Genomic DNA, 15240 nt, shown 5'->3' on the forward strand with positions numbered 1-15240 from the left:
ACGGACATCACCAGATGGTCAACACTGAAATCAGATTGATTATATTCTTTGTAGCCAAAGATGGAGACTCTCTGGACAGTTAGCACAAACAAGACCGGGAGCTGACTGTGGCTCATATCATGAATTCCTTATAGCCAAATTCAGAGTTAAATTGAAGAAAGTAGGGAGAACCACTAAACTATTTGGATATGACCTAAATCAAATCCCTTATGATTATACAGTGGAAGTGAGAAATAGATTCAAAGGATTAGATCTGATAGAGTGCCTGAGGAACTATGGATGGAGGTTCATGACATTGTGCAGCAGACAGGGATCAAGACCATCTCCAAGAAAAAGAAATGCAAAAAAGCCAAATGGTTGTCTGATGAGGCCTTAAAAATAGCTGTGAAAAGAAGAGAAGCGAAAAACAAAGGAGAAAAGGAAAGATATACCCACTTGAATGCAGAGTTCCAAAGAATAGCAAGGAGAGAGAAGAGAGCCTTCCTAAGCGATCAATGCAAAGAAATAGAGGAAAACAACAGAATGGGAAAGACTAGAGATCTCTTCAAGAAAACTAGAGATACCAGGGGAACATTTCATGCAAAGATGGGCTCGATAAAGGACAGAAATGGTGTGCACCTAAGAGAAGCAGGAGATGTTAAAAAGAGGTGGCAAGAATACGCAGACAAACTATACAAAAAAGATCTTCATGACCCAGATAATCACAAAGGTATGGTCACTCACCTAGAGCCAGACATCCTGGAATGCAAAGTCAAGTGGGCCTTAGGAAGCATCACTATGAACAAAGCTAGTGGAGGTGATGAAATTCCAGTCGAGCTATTTCAAATCCTAAAAGATGATGCTGTGAAAGTGCTACACTCAGTATGCCAGCACATTTGGAAAACTCAGCAGTGGCCACAGGACTGGAAAAGATCACTTTTCATTCCAGTCCCAAAGAATGCCCAAAGTACTGCACAATTGCACTCATCTCACATGCTAGTAAAATATTGCTCAAAATTCTCCAGGCCAGGCTTCAACAGTATGTGAACCATGAACTTCCAGATGTTCAAGCTGGTTTTAGAAAAGACAGAGGAACCAGAGATCAAATTGCCAACATCCATTGGATTATTGAAAAAGCAAGAGAGTTTCAGAAAAACATCTGCTTTATCGACTATGCCAAAGCCTTTGACTGCATGGATCACTACAAACTCTGGAAAATTCGTCAAAAATGGGAATACCAGACCACCTGACCTGCCTCTTGAGAAATCTGTATGCAGGTCAGGAAGCAGCAGTTAGAACTGGACATGGAAAAACAGACTGGTTCCAAATTGGGGAGAGAGTACATCAAGGCTATATATTGTCACCTTGCTTATTTAACTTCTATGCAGAGTACATCATGAGAAACGCTGGGCTGGATGCAGCGTAGGCTGGAATCAAGATTGCCGGGAGAAATATCAGTAACCTCAGATATGCAGATGACACCACCCTTATGGCAGAAAGTGAAGAGGAGCTAAAAAGCCTCTTGATGAAAGTGAAAGAAGAGAGTGAAAAAGTTGGCTTAAAGCTCAACGTTCAGAAAACGAAGATCATGGCATCTGGTCCCATCACTTCATGGGAAATAGATGGGGAAACAGTGGAAACAATGAAAGTCTTTATTTTGAGGAGCTCCAAAATCACTGCAGATGGTGACTGCAGCCATGAAATTAAAAGACACTTGCTCCTTGGAAGAAAAGTTATGAGCAACCTAGACAGCATATTAAAAAGCAGACATTACTTTGCCAACAAAAGTCCGTTGAGTCAAGGCTGTGGTTTTTCCAATCGACATGTATGGATGCGGAGAAGGCAATGGCACCCCACTCTAGTACTCTTGGCCTGGAAAATCCCATGGATGGAGGAGTCTGGTAGGCTGCAGTCCATGGGGTCGCTAAGAGTCAGACACAACTGAGTGACTTCACTTTCACTTTCATGCATTGGAGAAGGAAACGGCAGCCCACTCCAGTGTTCTTGCCTGGAGAATCCCAGGGACCGGGGAGCCTGGTGGGCTGCCGTCTATGGGGTTGCAGAGTCAGACATGACTGAAGTGACTTAGCAGCAGCAGCAGCATGTATGGATGTGAAGAGTTGGACTATAAAGAAAGCTGAGCTCTGAAGAATTGATGCTTTTGAACTGTGATGTTGGAGAAGACTCTTGAGAGTCCTTTGGACTGCAAGGAGATCCAACCAGTCCATTCTAAAGGAAATCAGTCCTGAATATTCAATGGAAGGACTGATGTTGAAGCTGAAACTCCAATACTTTGGCCACCTGATGCAAAGAACTGACTCATTTGAAAACACCCTGATGCCGGGAAAGATTGAAGGCAGGAGGAGAAGGGGATGACAGAGGATGAGATGGTTGGATGACATCATTGACTCAGTGAACATAAGTTTGAATAAGCTCTGGGAGTTGGTGATGGACAGGGATGCCTGGCATGCTGCAGTCTATGGGGTCACAAAGAGTTGAAAACGACTGAGCAACTGAACTGAAGGGCATGCAGTTAATAAATGATTGAGCCAGTGTCAAATCTTGCCCTTTTTATAATTGTTTGAGAATATATTGGAAGTTTCTGGCAGAAGAAACAGCCTTCTGTCAAAGAGGAACCTTTGAAGAATTTTGAAAGAGTTTCAGAAGGTGGAAGAACTATGAGAGGGAGGCAGTAAGGAAGCCTGAAGTCCTTTAAATTCCTATAAAGTCCTTTCTCCACAAAGGGCTAGAATTCTCATAAAGTCCCATAAAGTCCTTTCTCTGAGATGATTTTCTTTGTCTTCATGAAGCCCAGAGCTTTTAGGGAGATTCATGTAGAATGATGCAAGACAAAAGTGAAAATATCCATTGACCCAGATAGCTATATGACAATCTGGTTTTGTCCTCCTGTTCACAACAGATTGTATGCCTTTTCTAAATACACTCTTAACTGTCATGCATTTACCATATAATCCTCCTCCTAAGTTACCATGATTGGTAAAGTTTATCATAAACGTAATAGATATTTGGGGATAAATTAGAAACACTACATTAGTTATACATATCAATTTTAAGAATCTCCCCGATCTGAGAAATATTAAAATATAAATAAATTTTCTTAAAATACAGGAAATACTGTGTACTTTACCAGTGCCCTTAGAATACCACACCCCACTTTTTAACTGATGCAGTCCTATTTATCTGGATTAATTTCTTATGAAACTTTCTCTTCCCTCCTTTATCTCTCGTATCATAATGAAAATTAGTTGTACTCTATTCATTATCTGTTTTACGTCAGTTTCTGCTTTTAGATAGGAATTGTGTTTTAGAAACGCTTGTCTCTGTAGCACTTCCACTGCTTGACACACTGAGTTTAAAATGTTGCTTAAAGAAACAATAAAGTCCTAGACTTGTGGTAGCCTTGTGACTTCATAACTGATCATATGGGGGAATATGTGAAGACAAAAGTAAAACAATTGTGTTATAGATTTACAAAGTTCACTAAAGATTCTCTAAGAACTGAGCGTTTTGAGTGTGTTGTACTATGTGTAAGTTGTTTAGTTGCTAAGTTATGTCCGACTCTTTGTGACCCCATGGACTGTAGCCTACCAGGCACCTCTGTCCATGGGATTTCCCAGGAAAGAATACTTGAGTGGGTTGCCATTTTTCTCCAGGGGATCTTCCCAGCCCAGGGATTGAACCCATGTTTCCTATGTCTTCTATATTGGTGGGCGGATTCTTTACCACTGAGCCACCTGGGAAGCCCAAAACATTCTCAAATAGTCATAAATACCAACCCTCTAAGAAATATCATGGTTTGTAGAAAGTTTATGGCAGATCACTACAATAATTTTGGAAGCAATGAATTGTTTTTTAAAAGTATAACTGTTCAGAACGGCCTTCAAGTTAGTGATCTTTGGTTGTAATTTTAAGGTCAGGTGGTATTTTCATTAAGGATTAGAATGTAAAATGAGAAGAACTTTGCGGCTTCAGTTGACCCTTGATCAAAATGGGTTTGAACTCTGTGGGTCCAACTTATACATGTATTTTTTCACAAAATATGTACTACAATAGTACTACACAATTCTGAGTTGGTTGAATCCATGGATGTGTAACTGTGGGTACTGAGGGCCAACCGCATATGTTTGACTACACTGGGCAGTCAGCAACCCCACCCCACGACTTGTTCTAGGGTCAGGTGTATTTCTGAACAAAAGGATTCCATCTTGAAGTTTCTCAGTTTTCATTTATTTTTATTCAAGAATAAATAATCCAATTCTAGGTTTTTGATGGTAGAAGTCCGTGAGAAAAATCAGCTGATTTCATATTTTCAAAAAGAAGATTTTGGTCAGGAACAGCTAGACAGCACTAGCTCCTCGATATCTCCAGGTGAAACATCCCGATAGTACTACCCCAGAGAAAATGTCCCATTATTCCTAAAAGTAATCAGTAAAATGAAATACACATAACCAGAGTTTACAGTAAGGAAAGAAAAGAAATCTGGGTGAAATGTGTACCTTCCTTTATGTCTGAAAGCAGGCTTTGTTTACTAACTGCTGGTTCTGGTTATGTTCTAGCATTTTTCATATAGGAAATGTGACTTTGTATTGTGTTCTTCTTTTTTCTTTAAACATTTATTTATTTGACTGTGCCAGGTTTTGGTTGTGGCACATGGCGTCTTTAGTTGAGACATGTGAGGTCTAGTTCCCTGACCAAGGATTACACCTGGGCCCCCTGCATTGGGAGTGCAGTATCTTAGCCACTAGACCACCAGGGAAGTCTCCTTATATTGTATTCTTACTGCAGAATTATACAATGATACAAAGTCTTGATGAGTTAAGAGAATTCTTTGAAGTTGTTTTATTTAACCATTTTTGGTAAGTGGAAAACAAGGATACGGATTTCTTTTAGAATTGGAAATTTTTGTTGAACTCATGGTTACTGTGATATACTAAAATATCATTGTAGTGCTAATTATATTTTTCTTGACTTTTTTTCTTTAGGAATATGGTATTGGCTGAAAGATGTGTATTGCTTAGTGCTGAAATCTTAAAAAGCCAAGGCAAATATTCAGAGGCTGCAGCTCTCCTAATACGGTTGACCAGTGAGGTACTAAAACTGTGTAGTATTTATTTTAATTAGTATTGTTTCATATTTTTAAAAATATTTTCTTTCTTCTTGAGAAGGTTATGCAGAACGAAATTAAAGGGGGACCTCTTTTTTGGAATTTATAACCTGGCTACTTTAGTAATTTGTAGAATTAATTTTAAATGCAATGTTTTGTAAACAGGGTTTATTTTATTTACACATTTTAAGTCTACATGATTATTAACCACGACCATCCATTGTATGTCTTCTGTGAATTAGGTTTTGACTTATGGATAACAGTATTTAAAGCAACATACATATACATCATTCCTGATGTAAAATCAATACTTAAAAATATTCGGGAATTTTAAATTTTGTTTTTATTCATATGAACTTGTTAAATCATCCTAAACATTTTAAAAATTCTATATTATGAATATTTCAAAAGGAGGAAAAATCTGCTTATAGCTGCTATTTCAGGTTTCCAACAATATTAAATTGCATTGACTATAGGCTTGTAAAGAATGGCAGTAATATGATTAAAGACATGTTTTTTTAGATGAGTGCTCAAGAACAGAAAAAACAGACACCTTTGTTTGCCCCTTAAATATTAACTTAACCTACGGTTTTAACCCTTGGACCATTGTACCTTTTTACTTTTGTGTAATCTATTTACAGTTATGATTTTCACTCTCAAATCTTTCCAGCCCTAGAGCTTTAGATTTGAATGGCCTGGAGCTTTAGATTTGAATGACCAACTGTCTTTTAGACTCACCTACTCAAGTGTTTCCAATGCACCTTTGAGTCCACATGTCAATAACTAAACTTAATAGTTTGTAGATCATGATTTTAAATTATAGCCAAGCAGCTCCTAATTTGCTCAAGGCAGAAACTATTTGAGATGCTCCTGTAGTCTTCTATACTGTTAGTGACACAGAAGATGTTTTAACTTCTTAAATATGTGTTCTTTTTATAACTTCAAATATTTCACTTATCTTTCTCTTTTTAAAATCCCTCCTATTACTATCCTGGTTCGTGTCCTTAATGTCCTTCTCCTGGACTTCGTCCCATTTCATCTTTTCTTCACCTCAGTTCAGTGGTTCCGATATCAGTCAGATCCTTCAGATAGTACCCAGGTTGTCTTCAGTGTGTTTGTCATGCCCTCTTATATGCTGTGAGACCGCCGTATCATATATTGAAAATTTATAAGCTGTTAGCTTCTTGAGGATAGGAAACTGTTGCTTTCAACGTTATTTTTCCCTAGTGCCTAACACTGGGTTTGAAACATGGTATATGATTTACAGATGTTTGTTAAGCTGAACCACTAATTATTCTAAAAAGTTTCTTTAGAATACAACTAAGTAGGCTAAGGGATGATATTAAAAATATTTTATAATTGATACTGTGTGGACACTGACCAATACGAACAGTTGTCAGACGTTAGACTGTTTAGTAGAGCTGAGTATAGGTTCTTGAGTGTGTTGATGTTCTGTCTATTAATAAATAATCTTAGCTTAGGTTTGAATATGTTGGCCATGTTTTTCAGCCTAGGAATTATCAGTGACTGTAAAAGGAGTTTATGGTTTAGAAGCTTGGAATAAAATTTCTTTCATTAGAGCAGATTCTTGTGTCTCATTGTAACATTATTTTCTTTCACTGTTTTTTCTTTCCAACTCTTTTTTTTTTTTTAACCCTTTTTCAAACCTGGATGATTTATTTTGTCATGAAATTCTAGAAAATTTATCATTGTCTTTTACTGCTTTGGGGTGAAAGATGGGGGTGAATGTGTATTTCCCTGGAAGCTGTGATTTTTAGTGGCCTTTTCTACTGTGCTTTTCAGGTATTTCTTTGAAGTAACTTGAAAGTAGAGACTGCTAGGCATAATGTGTCTAAGATTATTAAATTTTAGCTAATAATTTATATTTATTGTACTTTTGTTTACTGGAGAAGCTGTATAAAATGAGAAGTGCATTTATCCTGAGGATAGAGAACTGAGTCACATAGTCTTGACACTCAGGAATTGTTTTTCCTAGTTTTTTGTTAATACCATTATAGCACTTGACAGCTGTGAGGCCTGGATGAAAAGAGTTGAGCTATGAGTTTGTTGTTTGTACTGTAAGTCTGTGGGCAAGTGGACCTTATTCTCGGGTCGTGTTCTGGGATTTTCAGCATGGCAGAGCAAATGCGGCTTAATGATAAAACATGGCACATTTATCAGCACATAGGTAGTATGTCTAAATTTGGTGCTTTAAAGCATGATACTTTCCCTCTACTTGTGTCTGTATTTCTGTGTTGAACATTTATTTTGGTTGTATAATGCTTTTTGTGTGTTACTCCCATTTAAATGCAAATAAATCAGCTTATCAGAGGTATAGTAATAGCAGCAGTTTTTTTAATAAGTTTCTCCAGCTTGGGAGGAACTGTTCTGTTTCTCTGGTAAGTTGATCAGCTCTTAGCACCTTTGCTATTAATTTCACAATTATGCAAAGGAAAAAAATCTTAGTGCCATGCCATCCTTGAGATCTGATTCACTGAAGTTTGTTGTCTTTATCAACTGCGTTTTTATGGCAGTTTTTACCGAAGCCTCTACCCCAAATGATTTTATAGCTGGTTGTGGGCAAAGTTCATAGACTGGAGTTCTTGCTGAAGTGGCAACCATGGGTTTTTTCTTTTCTCAGCTCCTCAGAGAGCATGCATGATGGCCTTGTCATAGCATGGTTGTGAACTGCCACTGAAGTAAAATTGTATACTTCAAACATTCAAAGCCTCTGCTTTCTGGATAAAACTATCCCTCTGTGACATACTGCCATTTTTCTTCCGTCAACACTGGTGATAGTTAGCATTCTTTTCTGGGCCATTTTTTGGCTTCAAAGCAATGTTTTCCTACTTTAGGTGTCTCTGTAAGACAGGAACCAAGCAAAGAACAAAGCTGCAGTGAGATATAAGTGCATGTTTAGCCCTGCAGATCAACTCTCAGCAGCTTTACTGAACGCAGGAGGCACATTTTGCTTAAGCTAAGTTAATATATGCTGTGGACTTTGCAGGTCTTTCTTGAATTGGTCAATCCAGTTAAAGTGGAGACTGCTGAGGGTTTACTGTCCTGGTTCTCAGTTGATGTACAATCTTAATAGAATCATTACACACCACCACAATTATCTAGTGTATATTCCTTATTTTAATCAGAATGTCCAGGATTGCTGCCTACCAAGTTTTGCAGGATAATGAAGCTTTGTAGAGAATTAAGATGTTTTTATGCTCTGTGTGTGCATGTATGTGTGTGTGTGTGGATGTGTCTGCATTGCTGGGAATAAACTTGAGAAATTTATCGGACTTAAACTGACTCCATTGAGAAACCTAAATTCCAAAATAGAATTAGGGGGTATCTACCTGTTCTAGATATTAATGATAAAGTAATAGAATAGAATGAGAATTTAAATGCTACATATGATTGGCTGTCATTGTGTCATATTAGTGGGAAACGTTAGATTATTCACTGAATGGTATTGTGACACCTGATTAGCTGATTCCTGTCTTATTCATTGCATAATGTAATTATAGCTCGATTAAAATATGAAAAAACAAAACAACCTTGAAGAAAATATGGAGCTTCGCAGGTAGCACAGTGGTAAAGAATCTGCCTGCCACTGTAGGAAATGCAAGAGACATGCGTTTGGTCCCTGGGTCAGGAAGATCCCTGGAGTAGGAAATGGCAACCATTCTTTGCCTGGAAAATTCCGTGAACAGTGGAGCCTGGCAGGCTGCAGTCCGTAGGGTCACAAAGAGGCGGACATGACTGCGTGACTGAACATACAGATGCACACCCAGAGAAGAGAATATGGAAGAGCATTTTTTAAATTTAGGAATGATAACATTCTTAGTTTGATGCAGTATTTTGAAGCCATGAAAGTGAAGATAGTGTTTGACTACTAAAGAATAGACTCTTTTATAGTAAAACTGGGAAATACCATTTACAAATGTATGACAAAGGCTTAATATTGATTAAGCATACAAAGGGTTCTTACAAACTAGATAATCACAAAAACCCATTCACACATGGGCATAACAGGCAGTTTGCAAAAAAAAGTACAAAGACCCTTAAACCTATGTTAGATGAACAGCCTTACTATTAAAGAAGTCTAAGTTGAGGAACTAAGTATTATTTTGCTTTTATGGAAGGTCAAAAATCTTAAAATTTATTTTTGACTGGGTAGAGTAGAAAATAAACTCTTACTCTCTGAGAGTTTTTTACTGATATGACCTTTTTGTACCAATATACATTATATATTGATTGGAATTTGAAGTATATGCATAGCTTTCATTAACTCAGCACTTCTATTTCCAAACACTTGTCTAATAAAAATATTTGTGTGTACAGTTATTAAAAAATACTTTTAAAGATGTTTATGGAAGAGTTTTTTTTTGTAGTAGTAAAAATTTGTGGCAATATTGAATCAATCAAGTGGAGACTATATTAATAAATTATGCATTTATATAATAGAATACAGTGTGGCTTTAAAAGAAATGAGAGATGTAGATGTTTTGGAAGGATGTCGATGATCCTAAGGTAAAAAGTGAGATAATACTCTGTGTAATACTATTTCTGTATAAGAAAGTATGAGTATCAAAGCTGTGGCATTTGACATATAAGTGCATACCTATTTAGAAGGAGAGAAGTGACACAGGCCGGCGCCATGCTGGTAATGGCAGTTATCCCGGAGTCAGATGAGGCATGAAGTAGGGAAGAAAGATGCTTCCTTGTTTTCTTCAAACATTCATTCTTAAAGGGAAAAATAAAGAGGCCATATTTAATAATTTTTTAAGAAGAAAGCATTTTCCTAAAAAAAATAGAGAAGTAAGCGCCCTATCTTCCCCAAGTAATTCTGATGCCTTGGTTAACAACTGCTTGTTAATTGTACATTCCTAATTTTCCCACTCACTAGCTTTCGGATCTAATTAAGAAAATCATCTGATCATTTAGCTTTTGTTATGAGGGGGTCTGAAATAAATAATATCTACCATTTACTGAATGCTTTTCCTCAGATGCTTCCGCTCTGGTATAATTTTATGATTGCTACGGAGATAGTTGCAGTAATCAATAGTCTATGAACACTTTTTGATGTGACTATAATTTGTTGAAATTGTTGCATTTAAAGTCAATGTTTTCTGTTTTCAACTTTCCCTGGGGAAAATAATGGCAGCAGAACACATGGAAGGGCATGGTAAGTTCAGCTTGAGAATAGCTGAAAAGTTAGAGAAAGTTTGGTGAAAGTGTTGATGCTTAATCAGCAACCTTCAGTACTTTCTCAGTTATTTGTCAAGTGATGATGGCTCTGTCAGTTGAAAGATTGTCCTTATGGGCGAGGCTATAAATGTACAATGTGGTTTTTGTAGACTCTGTCGTAAGTCAGTTGCAGTGGAAACTAATTTGAGTTGTACCATTTACTAATATACTAATAGTAGGTGATAATCTTTGAAGGGGAAACCTTCTGGATGTTTCAATGAAAAGCATTTTCTTTGGCTGTTTTAAACTAGAGCAAAACTGAGAATTCCTTTTAAGTATAGTTAACCTTTATAGAAGATAAAATAACAGATTTGATTATTTAATGATCTGCACACATTCTGTTTTGGCTTTCCTCTTTTATTGGATGAATAGAAATAGGCTATTGTATGTCACAGATCCGTTTCCAGAAGAAATTAGATATGAATCTGTTTTTCTGTACTCTGCTTTCTGGTTCAAGTGTGTATACCTATATCAAATTCTCAGTTTATAATCTTTTTTTGCCATATGAAAAGGGATTGCATTTCTTCACAGATTTATTACATGGTGCATATCACACCCAGACTTTTGGCTTTATGTAAAGTGAAAGAAAATATTTCATGGTAGAGACTTTTTTGAACTTTTTTTTAAAATTTGTGCTTATTGGAAGAAAGAATCATCAAGACTGGATTGGCTCTTGATCTCTGTCCTCAGATACTACTAATTTATATTGGATACGCTGTATATTATTTTAAGGAAGAAAATGTTTTTTCACTAATTAACTATAATTTTTGTGAAATTAACCTTTTTCTTTAAACATTCAATAGGATTCTGATCTTCGAAGTGCACTTCTTTTGGAACAGGCGGCACATTGCTTTATAAACATGAAGAGTCCCATGGTTAGAAAATATGCGTTTCATATGATATTGGCAGGCCACCGGTTCAGTAAAGCAGGGCAGGTGAGTGCGTTTGCTTTAAAAAGAAGATAATTTGTTATTTATTTTAATTTTTATTTGTTGTAACTTGTTTATTTTATAAATGTATGTTATTTGTCAATTTTTTGATTTAAAATTTTTAAAATAAAACTAAATTTTGTTCTGAGGTAATGTGTTACATTGGTAAGGACATGAGATTTGGCTTTAAACAAATCTGAGTTTAAATCTTGATCTTGTGCTCACAACTTAACTTTTTAAAGTTATATCTTTGAGCCTTTTTTTTTTTTTTAATTTGTGATTTGCCCAAGTTTCTGTGAGGCTAAATGATATATGTGAAGGCTAGATATACTTCCCTTAAGTAACTTCAATTCTTCTTAAAGGTGATTGAACCTTCCCTACTTCAACTCTGGTCTTCTGTTGTTTCTCAGAGTATCTCTTAATGGTATTTGCTAAATATTTAATGGGTAGAAATCATCTATCTCTTCTCTCTGGGAGCAGCTGGGTTAGAAGAGATCTTTATTAATTTGGAGCTATTCTCTGGTCCCCAATAGTCCTTTTAAACATTAGCTGAAGGGAGCTTTCTTGAGGCAGAGAATGGTAATAGTGCCTGAGATATGGTCATTTGAGTCTGTGTGTGCTCAGTTGTTTCTGACTTTCTGCAGCCCCATGGACTGCATGACTGTGACCCCTGCCAGGCTTCTCTGTCCATGGTGGTTTACTATAAGTATACGTAAAAATGTGGGCTGAGTAATCATCTGTATATTCCAAGCACTCTGCTAGGAGCTGAGCTTACAGTTGTAAAACTAACATGCTCTTGTCTCTTAAGGAATTTTTTAATCTAGTCAGGGAGTATGAGGATTTCTTTTTAAATTTAATTAATATGAATTTTTATGAACTTTCCTTTTTCAAAGTCTGTGATAATCAAAACATACTGGTGTTAATTCACAGATGTAAAGAAGGAAAGGTGTTCAGAATTACTCTAATGGAAGAATGTCATGATTTATAAAAATCAACTTTTCAAGATTGAGTTCCTCTACTTTTTGAAAATGGGAAATTAGAAAATATGTGAACTTGCTTTATATTAAATATAAAATTGTAAAAATATTTATGAAATTAAGTCTGTATAGTAATTTTATGTACTTTATGATTAGAATTTCTCAGGTTCTGAAGTGAGGGGGAAAAAAGCTGATTTTTCACAGCCTATTTTCCATAGTTGGTACAAATGAAGCATCTGAAACATACTATCCCATTGCTTATCTTTGCTTTAAGTGTTCTATTAAAGAAATCTACAAAATGTGTTAGGCAGAAGAAAAATTATATGCCCCACTAGAAATGGTTCTGTCATTTTTCCACATCTTTGTCCACTTTTGTGAATGATTTCGTTTGTGGTTATGCTGTCACTGGATCTTGTATTTACCTTCTAAAGGTACAGGGCATATTGCCTCTAGGAAGTGCATGGCAGGTTAAAAATGCTACATTCTGGTAGGTTGAGATACATTTGCTCTCTGGCCTAATAATCATCTTTAACTGTAGTTATCTTGCGGAGTTAATGATTCCAAAGCAGCTGGTTTGCTGTTTTGTGACCTATATACCTTGAACCCAGAGGATCACTTTCTCAAACAGTAGAAATCTGAAATATGCAGACCTGTTAGAAAAGCAAATATATGTCCCATTGAAGTTGGTCAAGAACAGTGTCTTCCTTGGAAGATAAGGTGCTCATCGTGCACATAATTTTGACTTGGGCCAAGTTGTTTCTGAGAAGCTCCAAAACTTTTCATGACATTTTCATTAAAAACAGATGTGGCTATTGACAGAGATGAGTGCGGAGCATAGAGGAGATTATATGTATACAGTGATGTCATTTTTCAGTCCTCTGTGATTGCAAGTTCATGCTGAATTGCTTATCTTGTCCCCAGAAATTTGTTTATAGTTCCGTTTTTTCCATTAAGAATATTAACAAGTAAAAGGTATTTAAAAAGAGAACCGACATTATAATCAGGATTAAAAAAAATTAAAGTCTGAAGAAGGTGTTTCTGATTATGCCCAGTATACCCTGGACGATCTTTCTATTACTTTAAAAGGCAGACTTTAAATCCTTGTTACCTCTTAAATCTCTCTAGATGCTTTTCCAAGAGATCCTAAAAAATGCACTTGAACTTGATACTTTTAGACGCATTTTATTGTTTCTCTGTATCTCTCATTTTTTAAGATTCAGTATTTGTGTTCCTTTACTAAATGCAATATGGAGATGGGGATTTTTTTGTTTTGTTTTGTTTTCAGAAACATCACTTAAAAATTATTTTGAAATGATCTCAAACCTATGAAACAGTTTCAAGTACAGTTCAGAAACTTTGGTTTACCTGAGCCATTTGGGAGTTAAGTTGTCTACCTGGTGCCCCAGTACCCTCCCAATACTTTAGGATATATTGCCTCTTTCTTAGAAACAAAATTCTTTTCTCCTCTACAACAGTAAAACAACACCAGTCGAGAACTTAGCACTTAATACAGTGTTACTGTCTAATCCTCAGACCCTCTTCAAGTTTTGATGGTTGTATAGTGAAGGATCCTGTTAGAAGGGTACTTTGACGTTTATGATGTTGACACTTCTGATGACTATAGGCCAATTATTTTGTAGAGATGTGCCGCCATTTAGGCTTGTTGAGTGTTTCCTCATCCTGAGATTCAAATTGGGTATATTTGTAGGAGTATCACAAAGAAGAGACTGTGTTCTCACTGCACGCTATCAAGTGGCAGATGATTTTGATTTGCCTTTATTACCTCTTGATCAAGAAAACATTTCCAAAAACAACTGACCAATTCTGGTTGAAAATGATACAGATTTTGTTAATCTACCTTGGAAGAGGGTGGGTATAAGAATTTACTCTGAAGGAAAAGGTTTAGTGGAGAGAAACCTTTTTCTTGGTGAAAAAGTGAAAAAAAGTTAGTTGCTCAGTCAGGTCTGATTCTTTGTGACCCCATGGACTGTAGCCCTCCAGGCTCTTCTGTCCATGGGATTCTTCAGGCAAGAATACTGGAGTGTGTAGCCATTTCCTTCTCCAGGGGATCTTCGTGACTGAGGGATTGAACCTAGGTCTCCTGCATTGCAGGCAGGGTCTTGAGCTGCCAGGAATACCAAATCCCGTGTTTAGAATGGAGGTTATTTGAGTTCAGAGGGTGGCATTAATATGTAATTAAAGCCTAACATTACACTTAAGGGTGTGGTAGGATGCAGCCTTAGGCAGAAGAAAAGAATACCAAACTATGTCACTATCAAAGACCAACAAATACATGTAGACACATATACCTTCATACTCGTATATGTAGAATTAGAACATACTTTACTGTTCAGTCCAGGGCAGTGGTGTAATGACTAACCAAATGTAAGCTTCGCAAGATAGCTCTCAGCTACAAGTTAACAGCAAGTCTCTCACTGATCTATGACTCCCCGTGCTGCTGCCCTGGAAATTCCCAGATGGTTTTTCACAAAATCAGTATTATCCCTGACTTCTCAGACTTCTTACCCTTGGACAGAGCAGCTGCTTGTCTGCTTCAGGATCTCTTGGTTTTTAGCGATCATTGCGGTTTAGTTTCATTTTCTTCATCATCCCAGTCTCTGTTAGAAGAACTCATTACTAGTTACTTGATTTTTGTGTGTGTGTGTTTGTCCAGTCCCAGAGCAATTTGGATTGTAATACTTTGCTTTATATATTTCTTACAGAAAAAACATGCTTTACGCTGCTATTGTCAAGCCATGCAAGTTTACAAAGGAAAAGGCTGGTCTCTTGCAGAGGATCATATTAACTTCACCATTGGGCGACAGTCCTACACTCTCAGGCAACTGGACAATGCTGTGTCTGCTTTCAGGCATATTTTAATCAATGAAAGTAAACAATCTGCTGCTCAACAAGGGGCCTTCCTCAGAGAATATCTTTATGTTTACAAGGTGAATACTTACTCTCAGAAGTGGATATTAAAATTGTC

The 15240-nt window shown here is 36.7% G+C and overlaps 1 protein-coding gene across 3 annotated transcripts in view; it reads left to right on the forward strand.

The window, feature by feature from the left end:
* TRAPPC8 (trafficking protein particle complex subunit 8) overlaps positions 1-15240 on the forward strand; it is an 86201-nt gene that overhangs the window by 33984 nt on the left and 36977 nt on the right. For all 3 annotated transcript variants that reach the window (XM_069568933.1, XM_069568935.1, XM_069568934.1), the window contains exons 11-13: positions 4983-5088; positions 11152-11283; positions 14978-15202. In XM_069568933.1, the coding sequence (XP_069425034.1) occupies positions 4983-5088; positions 11152-11283; positions 14978-15202 (463 nt within the window). The remainder of the gene's footprint in view (positions 1-4982; positions 5089-11151; positions 11284-14977; positions 15203-15240) is intronic.

The sequence above is a fragment of the Ovis canadensis genome, chromosome 23 (assembly GCF_042477335.2).
Source record: "Ovis canadensis isolate MfBH-ARS-UI-01 breed Bighorn chromosome 23, ARS-UI_OviCan_v2, whole genome shotgun sequence".
NCBI lineage: Eukaryota > Metazoa > Chordata > Mammalia > Artiodactyla > Bovidae > Ovis > Ovis canadensis.